General features: G+C 44.1%; 1 protein-coding gene and 3 non-coding genes across 4 annotated transcripts in view; all 4 read left to right on the forward strand.

The window, feature by feature from the left end:
- ldhd (lactate dehydrogenase D) overlaps nucleotides 1–21,142 on the forward strand; it is a 50,103-nt gene that overhangs the window by 22,955 nt on the left and 6,006 nt on the right. The window contains exons 3-6 of the mRNA XM_026172570.2: nucleotides 19,422–19,563; nucleotides 19,705–19,846; nucleotides 20,481–20,640; nucleotides 20,722–20,921. Coding sequence (XP_026028355.2) covers nucleotides 19,422–19,563; nucleotides 19,705–19,846; nucleotides 20,481–20,640; nucleotides 20,722–20,921 — 644 coding nt within the window. The remainder of the gene's footprint in view (nucleotides 1–19,421; nucleotides 19,564–19,704; nucleotides 19,847–20,480; nucleotides 20,641–20,721; nucleotides 20,922–21,142) is intronic.
- On the forward strand, nucleotides 16,223–16,293 carry trnag-gcc (transfer RNA glycine (anticodon GCC)). Its single transcript has one exon. It is a non-coding gene; the product is annotated as a tRNA-Gly (tRNA).
- trnag-gcc (transfer RNA glycine (anticodon GCC)) lies at nucleotides 18,021–18,091 on the forward strand. The gene has a single exon. It is a non-coding gene; the product is annotated as a tRNA-Gly (tRNA).
- On the forward strand, nucleotides 18,630–18,700 carry trnag-gcc (transfer RNA glycine (anticodon GCC)). Its single transcript has one exon. It is a non-coding gene; the product is annotated as a tRNA-Gly (tRNA).

Genomic DNA, 21,142 nt, shown 5'->3' on the forward strand with positions numbered 1-21,142 from the left:
GCTGGCCCCAGGGAGGGGTCACCTGCCCCTCCCTTCCTTCCCTCGCCATCTCCAGCTGCCTCCCTCCTCCCGCTCCACCACAACCACCCACACATGCAGGGCCTTGGAGTAGGGGTATGTCACCAGGGTGCAGAGGAGGCTACCCCCCCTTCTGTCCCCTTCTGGCTGCCTCTGCCTCAATTTTATCCCACAACTTAGACATTCACATTACTCACACTCTCATTACACATACATATAGGATCTTGGGGGTGGGCACGATACACGGAGTCCAAATTACCATCAGGGTGTACACCTTACCCCTGGCGTCGTTGCCCACCTCTCAATTTTGAATACACGTAGACATTGAGGGCTAGCAGGAGGGACTATGCGCTTACCTGCTGCTCTCTGGCAGGTAGCTCCATGCCCTCCTGGGTTTTAATTGCACCTTAGAACACACATGCATCAACACTACAATGAGCGGGTGGAGGGAGGTTTGGAGTCTTCTCTCACCCCCGTTCTCTGCGGCCTGCTGGAGCGGGGGGCTAGGAGGAGTTGGCCGTCCGACTGCGGTCTGGAGTGTGGGGCCTCCCTGCTGCTGCGGAGTCGGGGCGGTCTGCCTCTCCCCACCGCAGGGAAAAGGGTAACACCACCTGGGTCTGGGTGCAGTTCCCCCCTCCAGGGGCAAGGGTACCTAGACCTGGTTCGTAGAGTACGCTTGGGGAGTGTGATCGTGTGTACAGCGTCTCTTTATGTCTGTCTCCACGTTGGTTGAGTGTGGAGTAAGTGCATATGAGAGCATGAGGGTGGGAATGGATGTTTGTGTCTGTGTGTGCCTGTATGTCTGTGTCTATATGTCAGGTTGGGTATCAGACGCCACCTCTCTGTGGACATCTCAGGCCCTCCAAGGTTTGGAGGCCTATCTCCACCCACCACCACTTCCCCTGCCAGTGGCGGACTCCCTCAGACATCGGTGCGTTGGTGGTTCTTTGTGTCTGGGGATGGGCGTCCGGGTACACACCGGCTCACTCCTTGGCGGCCGCTTATCAGGGCCTGGAGCCTGGGGCTCGCTCGGGCCACTTCGGAGGTGCGGTTCCCCCGGCCTTTCGGCCTGGGGCTCGGTCACTCAGGCACAGCTGGCTGCCGGCGGAGCGCGCGGGCACGTCACTGCAACCCCCCCTGGCTTCTGCTCCGCGGCTGCTGAGTGAGCCCTCATCTGGGACTCTCCTCAGCTCTTACTGAGACAGTGGCGCGGCTGCCCCTCTGTTGGTCTTCCTTGGTCTCTTGTGTTCTGGGGGCCTCTGGATGTCTGGAGTTTTGATCTCCTCCATACCTGCTTCATACCCTGGAGGACGGGGCTGTGGCTCCCCACACTCCCTAGCAGATCGTTACATGGAGAAACCTTTGGAATGCAAGCATGCTGATCCACACAGGTATGCACACAGGTGTACACACGGGTATTCACAGACGCGGACTACAGCTTTCTTGGCTGCTGCCTCAAAGCACATTGTGCGCTGTCTATCTTGCGTGCTGCACAATATCGTTTATTACTTAGTATCTACTGATATTTACTGCTAGCTAGTTTATTGTGATGGTGCCGTTTTTTTATTATGTTGCTCTTTGTTGTTTGCTTTCTCTTCTGTTTTTTTCTCTCTGTACAGGTGACCCAGGTGTTTTTTTTTGTTTTTTTTTTTGTTTGGGTTTTTTTTTTTTTCTTTCTTCCCCCCCCTTCTCACCGTCTCTTCTCCCCTTTGGTTTTCTTTCTCTCCCTCTCTTTCTTTCATTCTTTCTCCCTGTCCTATCCCCCAGTCATGTCTGTCCCGTTTGTAGGAACTGAAAATAAAATAAATTCATAATTATAATAAAGGTCAATCAAATGGACCAATATGGCAAGGCCATGATGATCCACTTGATAAAATAAATCCGCTTCTTTCTTGGCCTTAAGACAACAATTCTGATGGCTAAAGATCCAAACGGGACACACAAAAAAAAAAAAAAAAAAAAAAAAAAAAAAGGTTCCTTCATGTATGTCTGTGAAGGTTCTCAGTCATCCAGGTCATCGTAGTCAAAGGAGCTTGCAAAGAAAAGCGTCTGGACTTCTTTAAGTTGCTTGATGTAATGTTCCTTCATGTAATGATCTGCTAGAGGGTATGGGGGAGCCACAGCCCCGTCCTCCAGGGCATGAAGCAGGTATGGAGGAGATCAAGACTCCAGACATCCAGAGGCCCCCAGAACACAAGAGACCAAGGAAGACCAACAGAGGGGCAGCCGCGCCACTGTCCCAGAAAAAGCCGAGGAGAGTCCCAGATGAGGGCTCACTCAGCAGCCGCAGAGCAGAAGCCAGGGGGGGTTGCAGTGACGTGCCCGTGAGCTCCGCCGGCAGCCAGCTGTGCCAGAGTGACCGAGCCCCAGTCCGAGAGGCCGAGGGCACCCCACCCCCGAAGTGGCCTGAGCGAGCCCCAGGCCCTGACAAGCAGCCACCAGGAGTGAGCTGGTGTGTACCTGGGCGCCCATCCCCGGACACAAAAAACCACCAACGCACCGATGTCTGAGGGAGTCCGCCACTGGCAGGGGGGGAAGTGGGGGGAGATAGGCCTCCATACCTTAGAGGTCCTGAGATGTCCCCAGAGAGGTGGCGTCTGGTACCCAACCTGACATATAGACACAGACATACAGGCACACACAGATACAAACATCCATTCCTACCCTCATGCTCTCATATGCAATTACTCAACACTCAACCAACGTGGAGACAGACATAGAGAGACACTGTACACACAATCACACTCCAAGCGTGCTCTAAGAACTGAGTCTAGGTACCCTTGCCCCTGGAGGGGGAAACTGCACCCAGACCCAGGTGGTGTTAGCATAATGCCAGCATACAACTATACTATTAGAGGAACATCGCCAGAACACACAAAAACAAGAACAAGACAATATATAAAAGTTAAAGTTCAGGCTCAGCTTTGGAGAACAATTCATGTAAAACAATTGTACTCCAGTTCTGAAACCTTTCATTTGAAAGCCTGTGTTTGCTCCGGAAGATCCTCTGGGTGTGGACCCTTTTGCTGCTGCTGGCACAGTGACTAGTTATGCAGAGACAGAGGCATATGAGATAGAAACAGACTTAGCCATTATCACGTCTGACATTAGTAATAGCGCAGTACTTACAGCTCTGCATTTGTAGTTTTACAGGTGAGATGCTCAGCATTGCGTCCTCCAGGGCTTTATCCTCATCCATCCCTATGATGCAGGCAACAATTAGATAAATATATACTGAACTTATTTCACATCAACAACGTTATTAAATATTATTAAAACAATTTACCCAGGGGTTTAGTTGGAGGATTTTTGCAATCAGACGCAGACTGCTGCTTCTTCCGCAGGTACTGCTGCAACTTATGCATCCATGTTCCTTGACTGCAGCTCTTGCTCATGATAAAGGCTGCATAGCCGTCACCTCTGCCATCCCAAATATCCTTCCAGGTGCTCTTGGTTCGTGAGCCAAAGCCAACCAGCTGATCATCCTCAGAGGCATCTGCAGCAACACTCACTCTGCTGGTCTCGCAGTTCAGCAGAGTCTTTCTCTGTAAAGCTGAGGGCATACTGTACAAATGAATGCAAGCTCTCCTTGCCATGCCTTTCTTCCACAGAGGTCCCTGCAGCCTCTTCCTTCTGGAGATCTTTGATCAGGTACATGGTGTACCCGACATCATTCTCCAGAAGCCACCGGAAAGATTTCCCTTTATACTTTCCAAACTGCAGGATGTACTCTCTCCCTGCACTTCCTTCATGTCAGACACATCCCCTCCTCTCTGATAGACGTCAGTCAGAGCATTCTGACGTACAAAGTCCTCCCTCACAGGTGCAGACTTGTCCTGCAGTTTGGGGTCATTTTTAATCCGTCGAGCTTCTTTTGACGGGTCCTGGAGAGTGTATCCAAGTGGCCCCTTGCGGAACACCACTGAGATTTTCCCTGGATATGGCGCAACTTTCTTGTGCATCTTGACATGCAGTGAAAAAATAAACAATTATATTAAACAAAATTGATTCCAAACAGAAACAAAGACATTTCAGGTTATAATCTTGCTGCACATTGTGGCTGGGTTTAACAGCAGGATGCAGGAGAACAATAAAGAGAAAATCTGAATAAACATTTGCGATAAGTGTTTTTTCTCCAGGCAATACAAACTGTGTCGCAGTGTTCGTTTGATTTTGGGACCTGAAGCAGACGGAGTTTTGGACCCAGATTACTCTGCGAGGCTCCTGCCTACAGTAGCCGTAATGCTCCGGCAATCCACCAAGCGGTGCGCCTTCGTAGCTTACCAAAGTTGTACTAAAACATTGGACAGATTTCTGCGCGCCATGTACCATATAAAATCTGTTCGAGGTCAGTAAGCACAACCAGAATTCATACATAAAGCACACTGTCGATTTTTGAGAAAATTAAAGGATTTTAAGTTCGCCTTACAGTGTGTAAAATACGTTATACAGGGGGGGGGGGGGGGGGGGGGGGAGGAAAAAAAAAAAAAAAAAAAAAAAATCGCGATATATATCTATCTATTTTAGGCCATATCGCCCAGCCCTTGTCCATTGCATCGCAAATGATATTGCAACACATCTGTTATCTTTAAAATACACCTGAAAATTTATTCTGTTCGTTTATTCTCATTTCAAACAACGTTTCTTATCTTTGATCAATGACCAAGGAGCCGATGGTGCTCTTCGGGCTCGATCTCCTCCATGCCTCTTTCATGCCCTGGGGGACGGGGCTAATGCTCCCCACACCCCCTAACAGATCGTTACATGGAGAAACCTTTTGAATACAAGTGCGCTCATCCATACAGATGCGCACACAGGTGTTCACAGACAAACTACACCTTTCTTGGCTGCTACCTCAAAGCACATTGTGCACTGTCAATCTTGGGTGCTGCACAATAACATTCAATATTTAGTATTTACTGTTATTTACACTTAGCTAGATTATTGCAATGGTGTGGTGTTTATTATGTTCCTCTCTTTTTTGCTTGTTTTCTCTTCCCCCCCTTCTCTCAACAGGTGATCCAGGTGAGTTTTTTTTCTTCCTTTCTTTTAAGTCCCCTTTCTCACCGTCCCTCTTCCCCTCTGTTTTTCTTTACACCCCTCTCTTTTGTTCTCTCTTACCTATCCCTCAGTCATGTCTGTCCCATCTGTAACAACTGAAAAATAAAAATAATCATAATAACAACAACAAAAAGGTCAAATGGACCAATATGGCAGAGCCGTGATGATCCACTTGGTAAAGTAAATCTGTTGGGCATCCTTCTTGGCCTTCAGACAATAATTCTGATGGCTAAAGACCCAAACGGGACAGGCAAAAAAATAAAATAGAAAAAAAAAAAAAAAAAAGAACATAAACAAGGATCGCTGAGATCTGTTGCAAGCGGTGCATAATTTGTTTTGTCTTCTGAAATTTAAAAGAAAAAAAAAAAAAAAAAAAAAGCCGTATCTCAAACTCGCAAGAGCACCAGAAGACCATAGTGGCCAAAAATATATTACATCTGTAGTGGTTTAGCACTACCATAGAAAATGAATGGAAAACTGTTTGGGGCCGTTTAGTTAAGCAATCCCAACCTCCCATGCAGGAGGCCTGGTTTTGATTCCCAGCCAGTGCAAGAGTGTTTACACCAGTATAAAACACCTGTGTTTTTAGTGGATGGCCGACGCTAGAACCATTGACCAACAATGGGCCTTCAGGTCTGTGTCATAATCATTAATATGCAAATTATCAAATCAAATCAAAATTTATTTATATAGCACATATTAAAAACAACAGTGTTGACCATAGTGCTTCACAGTCAATAAAAACATGAGACAGTTAAAACAAACAATAGAAGAGGACAACAAACAATAGGTAACAACGCAACAAGCTAAAACAGCCAACTAGACAGAATCAAAAGCCAAAGTAAAAAAATAAGTTTTAAGACGTAATTTAAAAGACTGGATAGACTCGGCAGTGCGAATATGAACGGGGAGGTTATTCCAGAGTCTGGGTGCCACGGATGCAAAGGCCCGGTCGCCTCTCGACTTCATTCGAGTCCTAGGTTGTGCTAGGAGCCTATGGTTGGATGATCTAAGTGCCCTGTTGGGATTGTATGAATGGAGTAAATCAGAAAGATAACTGGGCGCTAAATTATTCTAAATATTAGAAGTGAACAAAAGAATTTTAAAATGTATACGATATTTAACAGGGAGCCAATGTAATTTGGCTAAAATTGGAGTTATGTGTTCATGAATTCTCGTACCTGTTAAAAGACGCGCCGCTGCATTTTGAATTAACTGGAGCCGGCAAAGAGAGGAGTGTTGGAGGCCCGAGTAGAGGGAGTTACAGTAGTCCAATCTGGATGTAATAAATGCGTGGATAAGCTTTTCAAGATCTTTTAAAGGAAGGAACGGCTTTGCTTTGGAAATCTGACGCAACTGGTAAAAGCTGTTTTTTACCACAGTGGACACCTGTTTCTCGAGTTTAAAAGAGCCATCCAGGAACACTCCGAGGTTTCTTACAGTGGACAAAAGATGGCTAGCGAGAGGGCCTAGGGCATCAGCTAACTGGTCTAGCGGAGTGTGACTACCAAAGACTATGATTTCGGTCTTATTCTCGTTCAATGTAAGAAAATTATGTGATAACCAAATTTTAACTTCATGCAAACAGTTGAACAGAGGTTGCAAAGAAGCAGTCACATCGGATTTCAAAGGTAAATAAATCTGGATATCATCGGCATAACAGTGAAAGGAGATGTTATGTTTTCTAAAAATTAATCCCAACGGCAACATGTACAAAGAGAAAAGAGCAGGACCGAGCACGGACCCTTGAGGCACACCACAATAAATAGGGGCAGAAGCCGAGGAGTGTTGCCCCATAGCAACAGAGAACGACCTCTCTGAGAGATAGGATTTAAACCAAGATAAAACCTTTGAGACCAACAACATGTTCCACTCTTGATAGAAGAGTGTTGTGATTAACCGTGTCAAAAGCAGCAGACAAGTCAAGTAAAACTAAGACCACAGAATATCCAGAATCTACAGTTAAAAGAAGATCATTAAAAACTCTAAGTAAGGCTGTCTCTGTGCTGTGGCGAGGTTTAAAACCAGACTGAAACTTTTCATTAATACCATTTGCATCTAAAAAGGCCTGAAGTTGTTTTAGAACTACCTTTTCCAATATTTTGGAAATAAAAGGGAGTTTAGAGATCGGCCTGAAGTTAGTGAGAGCATTAGGGTCAAGATTTTTCTTTTTCATAATAGGTTGCACAACAGCATGCTTAAAGACAGACGGTACACAACCTGATGACAATGATGCATTCAGCAGAGATAAGATACAAGGACCAATAACATGTAAAGCTTCCTTAAAGAAACAAGAAGGAAGAATATCATGCGGGGAACCAGAGATTTTGAGATGATCAATTATATCTTTTAAAGCAGAATAAGACACTGGCTCAAACTGTTGAAAGACAGTCAAGCATTCAGAAGCTGGAATTGGGTCTAAAACTGATGATGGGTGAGATGGATGAGAAGCCCTTAGAGCTGAGATTTTATCAGAGAAATACTTTAAGAATTTATCACAAAGAGCAGGGGAGGCATCCCTATAAGTGGTAGTGCGAGGGTTTATCACAGAATTAAAAGTATTAAAAAGTGCTCGGGGGTTGTGGCTATTAGTCATAATAATGCTAGACAAAAAGGCAGATTTGGCAGCTTTAACAGACTTTTGATACTTAGATAGACAATTATGGAGGATGTCCAGAGAGACGTGGAGTTTGTCTTTCCTCCATTTTCTTTCAGCACGACGACATTCACGCCTAAGGGTGCGAGTAGTATCATTTAGCCAGGGTTGTGAGGATTTGGCACGTTTAATTCTCAGAGGTGCCACAGAATTAAGGATTTCAGCGCATGTAGTATAAAAGAGGTTAGCAAGCTCATCCGCTGATAAAACCCCATTACAGTTAGCATCAGAGAGGGGAGAGTCAAGGAAAGCATCAATGAAGTGGGCGATTGCCGCACAGGGCCATCACTGTTCAAATCCACATCGCTCGCTACAGTATTAAACAAAACCGGAAAGTGATCTGAAATTATCATGATCATTGATCAATGGCCATGAGTACTACTCACCAAGAGTTGAACAATGGCTCCAGTCACAGCATTGTAAGATGGTGAACAATGTACTCTTAGATTCAGACTCTTAAAAATATTCAGCAGTCGATCAAAAACACAAGAAAACCATGAATCAACATGCTCTGCTTTAACTTTACCTGATGCTGCTGAAGTAGAGTTTTTATTAGAAACACAGAAATTCTTTTATCATGGTTTGCTGTATGGGAGGCAGGATGAAGGAACCAAATGCAGAACTCTGAGACACTAGGGTGAACTAAAAGAGGCAGCTTTATTGCGCTGTAGCAGAAAACGCCATAAAATAAACTTGCAACAAACTAACGTGAAAACTGGAAACTAAAACTAAACACTGGGAAGCTACAAAACTGGAAACGACAGACTAGGAACAAAGATAACAGTGAGTACTTGGGGACGGGGGGAAAAACAAACAAACAAAAAAAAAAACAAAAAAAAAAAACAACACACAACAACAACACAGATGTGGACCCTGAGACAGAGGCATGAACTGTGGGACAGGAAAAATAAGTGGAGTAGACATAATACGGACACAGGGAAGGCACATTGTTGTTCTAGCTTCTAGTTTCAAAAGAACTAAAACCATTAATAACAATACCCAAGAAATATAAATTAAACACAAAACACTGGGTCACACCCAGGACCATGATATTGGCATAAAAAGTTTACATTTCTTCGGCATTGAACAGCAGAAATTAGGATCTCTTGTCGGAGGTGATTTCTTTCTGTTCTTGAAGTACACAGAGAGAGAAAGAGCTGTGCACGAAGTGCGATTTTATCGTGGTGGAAGCAAAACGGCAAAAGTAAGAGTGAATTAATGATGATATTTATCAAATGTGAAGCTTAGTTTGGATCTTTTGCTGCTGGTTCAGTGAATTTTGGTTGGAGAGAGATAAAAACCTGCAGCTCAGAATCTGTGAGATGTCAGCTTTCAGCCTCCAGTGTGTCTGCGTACGTGCCGTCGGGTGAGAACGCAAACATCTTATAGATTCTGATGCATCGGGTGCGCACTCTCCTTTTACGTCTTTGTGTGGAATCCATTTACCTGCTCTCGTTTGCCGTTTTACCTGTTTAGCGGTTGTTGAAATAGTTTTGTGAGCTTTAACCAGAGATTTGGCATTTTTGGCAAAACACGCATGTAAAAATCGATCCAGGATTTAATGAATCAATATCGCTTTATTCAAATTAAGAGATTTAAAATCAATTATTTAAACCCACCCCTATGAAACAGACAGAAACATGACTGCTTGACTTTTAATATAAATAAAACAAAGGCTATAAAGATACAAACTGTGAGACCCCTCTAGAGAAAACATGGTTGAAATAATATATAAGATTTAAAGCCAGCACTCACAACTTGCTTAAATCAACTTTTTCAAAACACTGTATGCTTACCTGATGGTAAGCATACAGTGTAATATGAACATGTAGGTGAACTTTTTGCTGTGCTCAATTTAGGATCCCAGACTGTATCCTTGGTGAAAATCTATCGTGGGATGCCTGGAAAACGACTCCTGCTATTGTTGCTAGGGCCTTAAACCCACTAAAATAGCAGCATTATTGTGAAACTTGACCTGTTGCACTGCCTGAGGCGATTTGTGAGAGTTCACCTCTGAGCATCATCCATTGATCAGCACTTTCTGCCAGCTTCTCTGCTGCCTTCTCAGTGGTTGATCAGGCGACCCTGAAGAGGCTCCATGCTTATAAGTTCTGTTGTATACATTCTGCTAATCGCACTAAGCAACACATACGAGAGCACTGCGGGAGCAAAATATCACAACCCACAGAGCTGCTGAACAGAGTGGAAAAGAGTCCTAAACCATTTTTACCTGGCCACAGGCCCCAACAACGTCCCACTTTTCAAGCCATCCATGCTGAAGGTGTGGCGCATAGAGAGAGTGCATATTCCTTGTGGTTAGCTTAGTGACCCTGAACTTTCCGAGGGTGTAATGTTTCGGTATGGTGGGACTCTTTAGCTAAACTATGTTCCTGGCGAAGGCGCTAAGGACCCCATCTGGATTCCCTTCCGATGCACTTCACAGCTGGAGGGTTACCATTTTCACCAGGCCCAGTGGATCACCGGCACTCATGTATCCACTGAATTATTCCAGGCCCAGGGCATGACAGGGGTGGCACGATGGAACTACCAAAGACTGGTGGACCGCAAGCAGCCGGCTGTCATTCTCCCTTCTGTTTTTGATCCAGCTCTAGTGGTGGAGTTGAATGCAGCCTCCAGGAGAGTGACCGGTCAGGAGAAGTAATAATAATAATAATAATAATAATGGCGCTTTTCAAGGAACCCAAAGCGCTTTACAATACCACTATTCATTCACTCTCACAATCATACACTGGTGGAGGCAAGCTACAGTTGTAGCCACAGCTGCCCTGGGGCAGAAGCGAGGCTGCCATATCGCGCCATCGGCCCCTCTGGCCAACACCAGTAGGCAAGTAGGGTAAAGTGTCTTGCCCAGGGACACAACGACCAGGACAGAGAGCCCAGGGATCGAACCGGCGACCTTCCAGTTACAGATGCGATTCCCAACCCCCTGAGCCACGGTCACCTCTCTGTCAGACACTGGAGAGCGATTTGGGCTTGAATACAGAGAGCCAGGCTGCCGTCCAGTCCCTTTAAACTGGGACAAACACAAAACCCAGAAGGTGAACTGGGTGCCCTTCAGGCCCCATCTTCTGTACAAAAACCTGTCTCTGCCCAACTTCAGGTTCCAGCATTGGGACCCTTCTCCAGCTAGCCGTGGCATTACATGCATCAGCACCACCTGTGACCCAACCATTTTCTGCTAGTGTGCTTTTAAAGCAGGAGATACCATCAGAAGACATCCAGCAACCTACAGTCATGTGAAAGTTAATATATTAGTATTGTCAAACAATTTGTCATTATTATTATTATTACATGATATGAGCAACCACTGAACTATTACTATTGTTTCCCAGAAAGCTCTACTTTTGTCGATGTAGTCCTCGTCATCGAGTGCTCGCACTGGACCCATAAAGACAGGTGGACGGATTTTTGTGCTGGACCACACACGCTAGACACGACCCATGAAAGAGACAATAGATGACTTTCTGCAAAAGCACCACGGGAAGAAAAACCTTGTGGATCAAGATTATGCAAACAAGGTCCATTGTTCTGCTACAGATCCCAACGGCTTGCTGCACCGCACATGTAAGCTACACATATCCCGTTATGTGAAACACTTGGCTAAGCTTCTAAACACTTCTTTGAACACAAGCCCAGAAAAACTTCTGCAGACTCAGCAACTGTGGCACTCTTTAACAGAAGGGAGTGAGACAACCAGTGTTCCTGTGGTCACCATGGAGCCAGCTTACTTAAACCCACCTCCTCCTGCCCTGTCTACACCTCTGACACAAGACTCAATAGAGAAGATTGTGGAACGCATCTTAGAGAATCAACAGCAGGAGCAACCTGAGGAAGGAAGGCAGAAAGATTTGTCTTGCCTGTGGACAGCCCAAGTCCCAGTATGAGACAGATGGATCTTCCATCCACTATTTTGTACCAGCGAGGGCCTGTGCCGTATTTCTATTGTTCAAAGAAGATACATCAAAGTTATGCTGCTGAGGGAATCGGTAACCCTAAAATGCCCTTTGAAGAATTTGTTCAGACTGAATTTTTCCAGAGGGAACCGGACGCTACCTCTGCAGATTCAGCCACAGGGACCAAATAGTCCACACATTCATACGGGCTTCCCTGAAGTGGCAGGAAAACTATATTTGCTGCGTGAAGCTTGTGGATCAAGATTATGCAGACATGGTCCATCGCTCTGCTACAGATCCCAACAGCTTGCTGCATCCCACATCCAAGGTGCATGTATCCCGGTATGTGAAGCACTTGGCTAAACTTCTCAACACCAATTCATCTTTGAACATAAGCCCAGAAAAACTTCTGGAGACTCAGCAGCTGGGGCACTCTTTAACTGAAGGCAGTGAAACAACTAGTATCCCTGTAGTCACCATAAAGCCTGCCGTCTTTAACCCGCCTCCTCCTGCCCTGTCTACACCACTGACACAAGTCTCAATAGAGAAGATTGTGGAGGGCATCTTGGAAAGGCAGCAGCAGCCTGAGGGGAAAAAGGCAGACAAAGACTTGTCTTGCCTGTGGACAGCCCAAGTCTCAATATGAGACAGATGGATCCACCATCCATTATTTTTACCAGAGAGGGCCTGTGCGCTATTCCTATTGTTCCAACAAGGTGCATCAAAGTTATGCTGCTGAGGGAATCGGTAACCCTAAAATGCCCTTTGAAGAATTTGCTCAGACAGAATTTTTCCAGAGGGAACCGGATGCTACCAAGAAGAGGGAGAAGAGAAGGATGGAGGAAAAGCAGATTCAGCCACAGGGACCTGAAACAGGGACCAAATAGTCCACACATTCATACGGGCTTCGCTGGAGTGGCAGGAAAACTATATTTGCTGCCCTTTGAAAGTGTACTCTATACAGAGACAAAGGCGTGGACAAGGAAATGACCTGGAAGGAGTTTCAGGAGTCTGCTTTCTATGAGGCAGAGAGACTTAGATGGAAGAAAAAAAGAAAGAAAAAAGGAAAAGAAATGAGGAAGAAACAGTTGACACTGTACCTAAGAGTTTTTTTTCTCTAGTTACATTTCTTTTGTTTATATAAATAACATTGTAAATGTAAAAAAGTAAATTGTTTTCTGCAAAAGTATCACTCTTCTTTATAACCTGTTAGAGTTCACCTACATGTTTATATAACTGTATGCTTACCATCAGGTAATCTGTTTTAAAAAATAAAAATAAAAAAAATAAATAAAACAAATTGTTAGTGCTGCCCTTAAATCTTGTACATTATTTCTAAGTCACGTCATGTGATGATAACAATCACACTTTCTCTAGAGGGGTCTCACAGCTTTTATCTTCATAACCTTCTGTTTGATTTATATTATTAGAAACACGACTGCTTGTCTTTTACCTGTGTGACTGTACAGCCTATGTCAGACATGTCCACCAGACAGAAGAATCAATTCAGGACAATGTCTGAAGTTATCTTTAATACATGCAGCGAACAGCTGGAGATGGTCCAGACACTTTGGCTGTCACACACAACGCGCTCTGTTTAGACCCAGACCAAACAGTATTGTTTGACTGATGGCCTTAATATAAAGACTTAGGACTTTATGTTTCCCAATTTTTGCTTTAAGTTATTTTGTTATTTACATAATAATGTAAATAACCTAATAATTATCCTTATTGCTGTTTTAGAGGAGCGGTGCTTCAAAGGATAGTTGCAGATTTCTGTCAGAATCTGCAGATTATATAGTACAAATAAAATGTTCACGTTTCTCCAACGTTGTCTTCCCAACAGTTTCACTGACATCTACACTGGATGGCCAGGAAGCGTTCGCAATGTCTTATCGGCTGATAATTGGCATCTGTCTTGTGTCAGTGACGTAAAAGACGGATTTAATGCGACATGACCGTTCAAACAGCAATCGCTTTCTAAAACATCGGATATGTATCGGATTCAGTACCACATATGAAAGTGACCCAGATCGGATTTGTGCCGTTCACACTGTCATACCATGATCGATATGGGTCGCATTGGGTCCAAAAAAAATAAAATAAAATAAAATTCCCTTCCTCTGTAACTGCCCAATGTTCCCCTGTCCTTGTGCTTCATGCCTCAGAGTCCCAGACACAGTCTGTGGCATGGAGGTATGCCAGGTGAGCTCATACTCGTGGTGCATGAGTTCGTCGATTTGGTTTGCCATGTTTGCTGGAGATTTGTCAGTCCACCTCAGCTCATCCGTAAAGACTTGCAGATGGCCTTTTTGGATGTCAGAAAAGTTCGGTAAACCTTTTGGACAGTTTCTCCAGCCATCGTGGATTGTCAGCACACCAGTTCTTGTCAGTCATGAGGATAGGATGTAATACTGACCAGTGGTGCCAACAATTGGCCTGCCCACACCAGCAGAGACCACTTGTAGACAAAAGCAACCATGGAGTCATGGCAAGATGTATTTGTTTCTTAACCTGACAATGATAACACACTCTGGTTTCCATATAAAGAAGGGGTGGAGCTGGAAGAAATTTGGAGATGGTAGGTCAGCCACTCAGGTTGTGGAGGGAGACGCCGGAGTGAAGTGGCGTTCCCTTGGAGTTACGCACTGGTTGAGACCCAGGCCACAGTCCAAGATCCTGAAGCTCAGTCTTCATCCACAGCTTCTGGTGTGAAGAGAAAGTCCAGCTGCTGAGGTCATGCTTATAACCAGCCATAGCTGGCTGAACTGAAGGAGCTAAAATTTAAACATAAATATTTGAAAAGCAGTGTTACTCTTACATTGTTTCTCTTAGAATACATTAAAAAATATATAAAATTTTTAAAAATCAGCGTTACAGCAGCATCACTAGTGCTAAAAATCTAGGAACTTTTCACGTGCTGTACACGCTCACCTTCTGTCCACAAAGTGCTCACTTTTGAAAACAGCAGTGAAGATGTGCAAGCAGCATCTGTACTGGGTCCTGAAAAAAAATGAATGCAGTCTCTCTGTAATTAATTTGTGCAAATTCTGAGCGAGATGAAAAGATGAGAAAATGTAAAAGTGATTTTGAATAATTAATGATCTATGCATTAAGCAGATGTTTAAGTGAACATCAACCATAAATGAAAATGGAGAGAGACCGGGATTTGACTCAGGCCTGATTGAGCATGCATCAAGACAGGTTCATTCGTCATTTTCATCATGCCATTTTACCACAGCTGATTAAATCTAACCGCCTTTACCCAAGCGATAGAAGCTTCCTTAAACAAATCAAGTAAATGAAATCACAGTGGACACTTCTGTTACCTTTAAAATACACCTGAAAAGTTAATCTGTTGGTTTACTCTCATTACAAACAACGTTTCTTACTTTTGATGAATGAACAAGGATCGCTGAGATCTGTTTCAGGTGGTACATAAGTTGTCTTGTTTCCTGAAATTTAAAAGTGGGAAATTTTTAAAAAGTGCCGCATCTCAAACTCACAACAGCACAAGAAGGATCACGATGGTTAAAAATATGACACCTGAAGTTTAGCACTACCATAGAGAATGAAAAGGAAACTGTTTAGGCCTGTTGAGCTAAACAATCCCAAGCTCCCACGCGGGAGGCCTGGGTTTTATTCCCAGCCACTGCAAAAGTTCCTAGCGCGCAATAAGCAAGCAATACTTTAACTTCAACCCAGTAACTCCTAATACGCTGGGACTCATCTTAATGGTCGTGCATCATAACGGTTTCCTGATTCTTTTCAAAAGCTTCACTTTTTATATTTATCTTTCTGAGAAATCCTTTCATGTCCTTATTGATACAGCCCATATCAAAGTACATTTCGTGTGAATTAAAAAGCGTAGACTAAAGCAACGTCTACAAATTCATTGTTCTCTCTCACTGACAGTCCAAAATACAAAAGACTAAACGTGTTAAATGTCATGTTGTAAAAGACAATTGCAGTGCTGTAAAGATAATACTCTAACAAAATGTTTTATCTTATAACCATATTCAGTCAGTCAAGTTTACCAAACTTTACCATGAGGGATGTGACATTCAGTAACTTGGAAATTCTATTGTGACGACAAACGTTAGATCTGTTTAGTTAATTTGTTTTATTTAGTAGACTTTTGGTTATTGTACTTTCTCTCTAGCTTCTCTTCAGTTTTTCGGTTCACTGTCCAGTCAGCTAATCATTTACCTCCGTTAATGAACACTTTCAAAAGCTTAGAGCTTCCAGATTCTCTGAGTAGTTGAGGATACCAGTATAAATCCTAGGGACACCTCAGTTTTGTTCTGTACCCAACTGAAGTAGGATCCAAGGAAGAAATGTAGTATATGACGTTTGCCATTTAAGATTCATCAGGCATTGGTACAGTAGTGAGCACTTTTTGAAAGGTGTTCATTGTCTTGTGACTGACTGTGTTGTTAGCCAATTTCAGTTTCACATTCAGATCCACCCTTGCTCTTCACATACAGTTCCCAACACTTAGAGAAAACCCTAAACAACGTTCTACTGGACTGTGGGCCGTCCTCTGTTTTCTGTGCAAAAGTTGCTGCAGCAAGCATTGGTGGTTCAGTGGTAGAATTCTCGCCTGCCACGCGGGAGGCCCGGGTTCGATTCCCGGCCAATGCAGGGCTTACTTTTCTTCCCTCCATCTATATATTTTTAAATCTGAATCTATAAAATGCACACCTTTAAAACTGCTTCTCTCTTAGTCAGAAATCAAACATTGACAGATGTTGTGCTACCTAGGGGTTAAAATGAAGTGTAAACCTATTGTAACATTACCCTAAAAGGTCCAGGGGATGACGGGGAAGTAACAAAAGGTGTCCAAATTGAAAAAAAGGAGACAGGGAGGCAAATGGTTAAATTAAACTGAAAAAGAGGCAAGCCGCTATCACCTTTTAGAGAAGGAAAACAACAAAACCCAGATGTTGGTCAATAAACTGAACAGAACAAAGAAAAAAAAAAAAAAAAAGGGTTAGTCACCAAAACAGTCCTCTCCACAGAGCAGGGGAAACCAGTCACCATACGCACAGCTCACTAGCTACAAAAACCAACGAGGCCCTCTGGCACCCGCTGCATATGCAAAACCACCAGCATTGTGGAGGACCCCACACACCCCTAACATACAATCTTCAACCTTCTGGCAAGAGGTACCGGAGCAGTAGGGCCCTCACTGCCAGACAGCAAAACGGTTTCTTCCCCCAAGCCGTCAGACTCCTAAACAGATCAGTGACTGGACTGACACACACACACACACACACACACACACACACACACACACACGTCAAGTCACTTTTATCACAACCCACTGTTGTTGTTGCACTTTTCTATTGCACTGTCTAGTGTCGGCGTTATTCTGTTCTGTCTGGTGTTGTGCTGTTTCGTTTTTTGCACACTTACACTTTATGTAGTCCTTTGTTGATAGCCTGTTATATGTAGCACCATGGTCTTGGAGGACCGATGTCGCATTTCACTGTGTACTGCACGACTGCTCATAGTTAAAATGACAATAAAGCCACTTAATGTGGCACTAGAGCTCGCCTTAAGTACACTTAATTGCTAATTAGAGTCAGCTTAGGTAGCACCTAAGGCAGGAGAGATGGCAGGACACACCTACACGTCGTTCCAGACCATACTCCATACCAGTTGGTGGCGGTAATGCACCTTTCACTTGTTTGCCAACCGCCAATATAACTGTAAGAAAGAAAGAAAGACACACCCACACAAGGTCAGTTGGACAGGAGCCCCTGCAAGGGCCATAACACTATATTCTTATGTGAATAACTGGCCAGAGGGACCACTGTCTGTCTTCTGTGCAAAAGTTCCTGCAACTATTCCCCATTGAAGTAGGATCCAAGTAATCGTTGGTTTTAACTTACATCGAGAAACTCCAAGTAGGCTGGCTACACTGAGCTGTGGTTTGTCGCACAAATAATATGACCCATTGGGAAAACCCTAATGTACAGTCAGTGAACCAGGTGGAAACAATTATACACACCGCTGCCTGTCGTCTCTTACCTAGGGTAACTCTGGAGAGAAATAAAGTCCAGCTACTCTCCACGAAATTAGTTCTAGAGCCCAAGCTGTGTGTGATATTCAGTAACTTGGAAATTGTATTGTGACGACAAACACTGAATCTGTTTAGTTAATTGATTTTGTGTAGTAGACACAGGGCTGACAACAATGCTAAATGTGCTACTGGCCGGTGGGGCCGTCTCCTGTTTTCTATGCAAAAATAAGCTTATCACCCAGTAGGATTAGCCTGATGGTGTTAAATGCACTGGAAGTTTGCTTCGTACATGCCGACTGGCCCAGAAAGCCCTCCATTTCCTGTGCGAAAGTCACAGCAGCAAGCATTGGTGGTTCAGTGGTAGAATTCTCGCCTGCCACGCGGGAGGCCCGGGTTCGATTCCCGGCCAATGCAGTTCTTATTTTTCCGCTATATATGTGTAAATCTGTTATAGAATGCACCACTCTAAAACTGCTTCTCTGTTAGCCAAAAAACAAACATTGACAGATGTTGTGTCCCTAGTGTTAAAATGAAGTGTTTCAAGAAAGAAGACCTTAATCTATATACTTGCATGTGCAACTGGCCAGAGGGGCCACTGTCTATTTTCCCTGCAGAAGTTCCTACAGTAAGCAAATAACGGTGAGCGATAGAACAAATATACTTGATGTGGAAGTTTTTCCATGTACGATGGCAAACATGGCTTTATTGTAACCATGAGGTATAACAGGACCAGGATCACTGGGTCTCAGCAGTCCTTTTAAGGGTTATCTGAGCAGGTCTTTGTCTAGCCTCTAACATCACTAAAATGTCAGCTGTTCCCCAGTTTTAGTTTCACAGTCATAGTCACACTTAGTCTCATAATCCTGAAATACAGAGAATGCTTGAACAATGTGAAATACACGCGTGCCAGCCGGCTCACCCACTGTCTTCCGTGCAAAAGTTGCTGCAGCAAGCATTGGTGGTTCAGTGGTAGAATTCTCGCCTGCCACGCGGGAGGCCCGGGTTCGATTCCCGGCCAATGCAACTCTAGTTTTTCTCCTGCTTTGTGTTATATTATATAAAGCATGTAGTACCCAATAATCTGGAGAGGCTAAGTTGTCGAGGCCCCTCTCTCTGACCTAAGGCCAACACGTCGGTTGTGTCTGATGACGATTTTGACCGCACATCCTGTGTCGCGTGACGCAATCTTTGCGGCGTGTCAGTTGGTCATGCAACTTTTGCAACTGTTTAAAAACTTGAGCTTGTGGAAAGAACTTTGCAAAAACCTTGACAAAGTACTGGCTTCTGGTTTTGTCTCTTTCCCCTCCTTATCAGCACACATGCCACAATATTGTCTGAGTAGCGACCCCTTTGGTTTGGTAGAATACTGCAGCGCCTTAGTGGCAGGTATAAATGGCTGCATCTGTGTGATGACAGCATGGCGGTGAGCAAAGCGACCTCTGCAGCTAAATGCTGCCTCAGCACATTTGCAAAGGTGCGAGGAGTGAGCTGATCTGTACTGTACTGATTATAGCACGAGAACATGTAGATTCATACACTTTTATTGGAGAACAACAACGAAACACCTGATGTGTTAGCCTGAACATCTAACACACTCTTACAGGGAGACACAACCTGAGGCAAAAACGTGTGTGGTGAGCTGTGGTTTCTGGCTCAGCTGCTGGGAGCAGTGGGAAGAATGGGTGTGGTTCTTTGGAGAAGTAGAAAAAACAGAATGTGACACCATTGCATTATTTTTGTGCAGATGCCGTCCTCCAGATGTGGTGGTGTTTCCACGTTGTGTGGAGGAGGTCAGTGCCTTGGCAAAGGTCTGCCACAAGCACCGCCTTCCCATCATCCCTTTTGGCACTGGGACTGGCTTGGAGGGAGGGGTTGGAGCTATGAAGGTGAGATATTTGTGTGGTCATACTTTCTCCCACTTAGAACAGTTAACATCTTTAGTAACAACAATAACCAGCAGGATGTCATCTTGGTGATAACTGTCATAAGTCTTATTTCCTGTGTTTGTTTGTGTCATCATCCTTCAGGGGGGAGTGTGCTTCAGCTTAAGGAACATGGAACAGGTTCTGGATCTCCACCCAGAGGACTTTGATGTGACGGTGGAGCCTGGTGTGACTCGAAAGACTCTCAATGCATACCTGCGAGACACAGGCCTCTGGTTTCCTGTTGGTCAGTCAGGATGTTCACAGGGATTCACACAGATTAAGCATTAAGTCAACACTTTTGACATGAGTGTTCAGTTTAGGGGCGGTGGTCGGGGTCTTTGTGACCGTCATAGCACCAAGAGAACAGCTGCTAGTTATCTTGGCCTGTCAGCACAAGTTGTACCAAAAGATGAAAGAAAAACTACTGCACAGAATTAGTGATGTTGTATGATGTTGATGCTGATTTGTTAAAAAATATATTGATATTATATAATATAATAATATAATGTGATGATAAAACCCCCAACTATGATGGTAGTGTTAAAAGGAATGATGAAGAATACCTAAATAATACTTCAATGCAGGATGTTTTTAGGGTTTTTTCACATGCACAGGAATCTTTGCTTCTCTGTAAACAAGTACAAGAGAGTAGGTAGCAGCCAGATCATTAACTGATCATCAGCAACTGTGAGCATGTGCTACAGGCCTCAGTTAGCATGTTAAAATATTAAAGTTCATGACAGCTGCCCTCTTATTCACAAGTGGTCACTGCGGTTGTCCCAAGTTGTAAATATCTGGGTTATACAAAGTTACTGTCAGATTACAGATGTGTCCTTTTTTAATAATTGACCCAACCCTGGTTATGTGCTTTGTCTCAGATCCTGGAGCTGATGCATCTCTGTGTGGTATGGCTGCCACCAGTGCATCAGGTACTAATGCAGTGCGTTATGGGACTATGAGGGAAAATGTTATAAACCTGGAGGTAGTGTTGGCTGATGGGAGCGTCGTACACACTGCCGGGAAGGGCCGCCGTCCCAGGTACTCACCAGGCAAATGTGATGTATCGTTATGATCTTGAAAGCCTCTTACCTTTGCTTCTGTCTTGGTTTCTCTCCTCAGGAAGACGTCAGCTGGCTATAACTTGACAAACCTGTTTGTAGGCTCAGAGGGGACCCTGGGGATCATCACTAAGACCACATTACGCCTCTATGGCATCCCAGAGGCCATGGTGTCAGCGGTCTGCTCATTTCCTTCTGTCCAGGCTGCTGTAGACAGCACAGTGCAGACGCTACAAGCTGGAGTACCCATCGCTCGCATCGGTGAGCAGGAAACTTGGAAATAATGCAAAATAACGGCACACTGTGATTCAGAGGGCTCAATGTTAAGGGATAATTCTGGATTATTTTGAACTGTTAAATAAAATGATGTTAGCAAAATGCACTCAAAAACAAACATTTCAAACATTGCCAAAGTTTCACAGAATAAGGTCCGTGTATCAAACGTTGAGGATCCAGTACTCTAATGTAGAAAGTTCGAAATA

Source organism: Astatotilapia calliptera, chromosome 7 (assembly GCF_964374335.1).
Source record: "Astatotilapia calliptera chromosome 7, fAstCal68.1, whole genome shotgun sequence".
Lineage (NCBI taxonomy): Eukaryota > Metazoa > Chordata > Actinopteri > Cichliformes > Cichlidae > Astatotilapia > Astatotilapia calliptera.